This window comes from Stegastes partitus, unplaced genomic scaffold (genome assembly GCF_000690725.1).
Source record: "Stegastes partitus isolate 25-593 unplaced genomic scaffold, Stegastes_partitus-1.0.2 Scaffold2569, whole genome shotgun sequence".
NCBI classification, from domain to species: Eukaryota; Metazoa; Chordata; class Actinopteri; family Pomacentridae; genus Stegastes; species Stegastes partitus.
This window is the reverse complement of record NW_007580300.1, coordinates 32,646-35,792: the sequence shown is the minus strand read 5'-3', so window position 1 is coordinate 35,792 and position 3,147 is coordinate 32,646. Positions and strand designations below refer to the sequence as shown.

The 3,147-nt window shown below is 49.1% G+C and overlaps 2 protein-coding genes across 3 annotated transcripts in view; both read right to left on the bottom strand.

Annotated features, from left to right (window-relative positions):
* LOC103375375 (dual specificity protein kinase CLK2-like) overlaps positions 1–1,373 on the bottom strand; it is an 8,482-nt gene extending 7,109 nt beyond the window's left edge. For both annotated transcript variants that reach the window (XM_008305638.1, XM_008305639.1), the window contains exons 1-3: positions 1,004–1,373; positions 466–556; positions 325–391 (exon numbers count right to left, since the gene is read on the bottom strand). In XM_008305638.1, coding sequence (XP_008303860.1) covers positions 325–391; positions 466–556; positions 1,004–1,069 — 224 coding nt within the window. In that variant the 5' untranslated portion in view covers positions 1,070–1,373. The remainder of the gene's footprint in view (positions 1–324; positions 392–465; positions 557–1,003) is intronic.
* Positions 1,374–1,848: 475 nt separating this feature from the next.
* LOC103375376 (meiotic recombination protein REC8 homolog) overlaps positions 1,849–3,147 on the bottom strand; it is an 8,905-nt gene continuing 7,606 nt past the window's right edge. The window contains exons 15-17 of the mRNA XM_008305640.1: positions 2,973–3,056; positions 2,780–2,892; positions 1,849–1,952 (exon numbers count right to left, since the gene is read on the bottom strand). Of these exons, the coding sequence (XP_008303862.1) occupies positions 1,849–1,952; positions 2,780–2,892; positions 2,973–3,056 (301 nt within the window). The remainder of the gene's footprint in view (positions 1,953–2,779; positions 2,893–2,972; positions 3,057–3,147) is intronic.

The following is a 3,147-nucleotide window of genomic DNA, read 5'->3' as shown; positions in this document are numbered from 1 at the left end:
AAGACAACAAGGTGAAGTTCTGGAGGCCCAGTCAGAGTCCAGACCTCAATTCAACTGAGGTTTAGTGTCTGGACCTAAAGTTCTGTTCACTCCTGATCCCTGTGGATCCTGAACAAAGAGAACTGCAGCGTCCAGATGATCAGACTGATGGAGACCAACAGGATCAAAGATGGAGCTGAAGCTTCATCTACTGAACACTGACTTGCATTGTAGAAATCTTTTTCACTTTGACATGAAAGAGTGTTTTTAGTAAACTCTTCCTCTCTACATTCAGCTTCTAACATGGTGAATGTGTTTCATCAGCGCTGTGGGCGGATCCGTTACCTGCTGTGGTCCAAACACTGCACCACCTTCCCAAAGGTCCCTTCACCCAGCGTGTCGACGATCTCGTCTGCAAAGAGACCAAATGAATAAAGCTGCGGAGCTTCATGGAGGCTTCTCTCTTGCAGGTGTGTCGGCACTTACACCTGTCCTCCAGGACGTCGCCGCTCTGGTAGATCAGGTGACCGTTCTCGGTGTCACGCTCGGCGTCGCCTGCAGCTTCATCGCTGTTCCGCTGCAAACAAAGTCAACCATGTTTACCTTCTGCTTTCATCCCCCTGGAACTGAAAACACATCCGACCTCTGCTCCTGAAGGATCTAAGGTCGCTTCACCTGCACCACACGGATGCTTCACACCTAAAAGCTCAAAGAGTTTCATGTGTTTGTTCCTCAGATCTGCAGAGCGTCATGATCAGAGCATTAAGGTTGATCCCAGTGACCTCAGCTCCTTCTGAAGGAGGTTAATAAGAAATGTCAGATGACTTCTGGCCTCGTTGGAGGAGCTGAGGCTCTATTTCCATCCACATTCTGAGACTGTTATTAATATCAGAAGCTCAGCGTGTGAGGAGTCACTTGGAGGAGGCAGTGAAATGCACATAAAAGCAACGCCGGCGTGAATGAACACAACTTGCACTGGATTAAAAACTACAAAACTGTGCAGGGGGTGAATGCAGATACTCACAGACAGGCAGAGGCAGACACAGTCCAGAAAGCCTTTACACAGAGAGTACAGCTCAGTTTTTCCCATCGCAGAGGAGCTGCTCAGAGAAACCACGGGTGGACGGATGTCGAGGCGAAGGAGAGGCAGGTGAAGCAACACCAGCAAGAGGAAAACCTCCGAGGACGAGGCGGCAAATATTAAAGCAACGGCACAGAAAAAACCAGAGGACACGGAGCTGTGACAAAAAATAGCCTCAAGTGCTGCTAGCAGAAACCGGCAGCGAAGGAGAGACACGGATAAAAAAACAGATAAAAAAAACCTCAGGAAGAATAAAGAGAGCAGAAATCAAACAGCGCAAAGAAAGTGAAGTGCAGACAAACAGAGAAAGTGAGACGCCGAGACAGAGAGGGAGGGCTGAGACAGGTGCTAAGAATAAACCGTGGTCGCAACCCCCTGAGAAAGTCTTCAGAGGAGAATTAAGATGTGCTCGGTGGGAGGAGGAGGAGGACGGAGGGAGATCCAGTTTCACCGACTCGCTGCCTCTCCTCCTGCACCTCCTTAACCCCGGCAGGAAGTTTGTGCACACCTGTCCTGCTCTGCATGCTGCAGATACCGCTCAGCGCTCAGAACCACCGACGGCCCACATCCAGCTGGACTCTGAGTTCAGACGCCAACACAGCTCGTTTAATTAAAACACAGCAGCAAAAACAGATCCGGTGTCATTACAGTCGATGCAAACGGTACAAAAACAGCAGTTAAAAGGGTTTAAATCGTCCCAACACGTCCAGTGAAACCAGCTCTGACCAAACCTTTGACAGAATCTGAACCGAATGAAAATGTCAGAACACGAGTCCCAAATGTCCACGTCACAAACCCGGAGGCACCGGTCCATAGGCGGGTCCAGGTGAGATCCAGATGTCCCCGTAAGGCTCATGCTGCTCTGCACAAACTCTCCCGGCTGATAGGTTCTCTACAACACACACAGACACACACACACACACACACACACACACACAGTGAGCCTGTAGTTCTTCATCTTTAGGCTAGATTTCCATTCATAGTGAATATTTCTGGACCGTGACGATTCTTCTGGCTGGAAGTTTCATAAAACAGTAAAGATGGTGTTTAAGGTGTGAATGATGAACTTTGAGGTTATTTTTGTCGCAGTTGTACAAAAATGTCACGTCCATAAATATTCATACCCTGAACCTTTGTCACATCAGCGCGTCTCTTTCAGGTAAAAACGTTTCTGCAGTTTAACACTTGAGCAGATTTCCAACAAGACTTGATGTTATTTCCATTGAGGCACATTTAAATGAGCCGTTCTGTGGATCTGATGTGATCAGTAAAGACGGCACGCTGATGGTTTCGCTCTTTAACTTCAGTGAAGAGATCCTGACTTTACTCACGTTGTCGTCTATGAGGCCCAAAGTGAACCGTGTTAATGCCAGATGTTATTTATAGGGATCATTTATTTGATCAGCAGGTTTCCTCTGATAGAAACAAGCGACCAGAGACAGTCAGACGAGACCAGAACGAGGCTTTTTGTCCAAACTGCTGCGTCCTGGACTGTCCTCCACATCCGTCTGTCTGCAGGTCTCCTCCTATTGGTCCAGTAAACCGGACTATGAACGTAGATGTGACGTGCTGTGAATCACGGTGAGGATGCTGTCAGAGTGTTTAAGCGACACCGTGTGGGGCGTTCAGGGACCCGACTCTGGGCTGGGATTGAAGAGCTTCCCGTGGTGTGTGTGCTGTGACGCTAACGTGAGTGATGGCAGGTCGATGCGTCCTCACCCAGCAGCCGGTGGAAGACGCCGCTGACAGTTTTGCGGTCGACGTTTGGCGGAAAGAGGGAGTGAAAAAGGACGGGTTCTGCTTCCTGTTCTGGAAACGACTCCGGAAACAACCTGAACGGAGACACAAGTTCTGATCCAAACACATGCAAAAGCTACAGAAAAGCTGAATGTATGTGTTTAGTGGCGGTTACCCAGGAGGCTCTGCTGCTCCTCTCACTTCATCCACCACCTCTGGGATGTCCTGCAGCGTAGAAACAGACCTGGACACGATGGACCTGCAACAAACGGGACAAAGGAAAGGCCTTCTGGAGGAAAGTTCTGGTCAGATGGAACAAACACTGAGCAGAACCATGTCTGGAGGAGAGA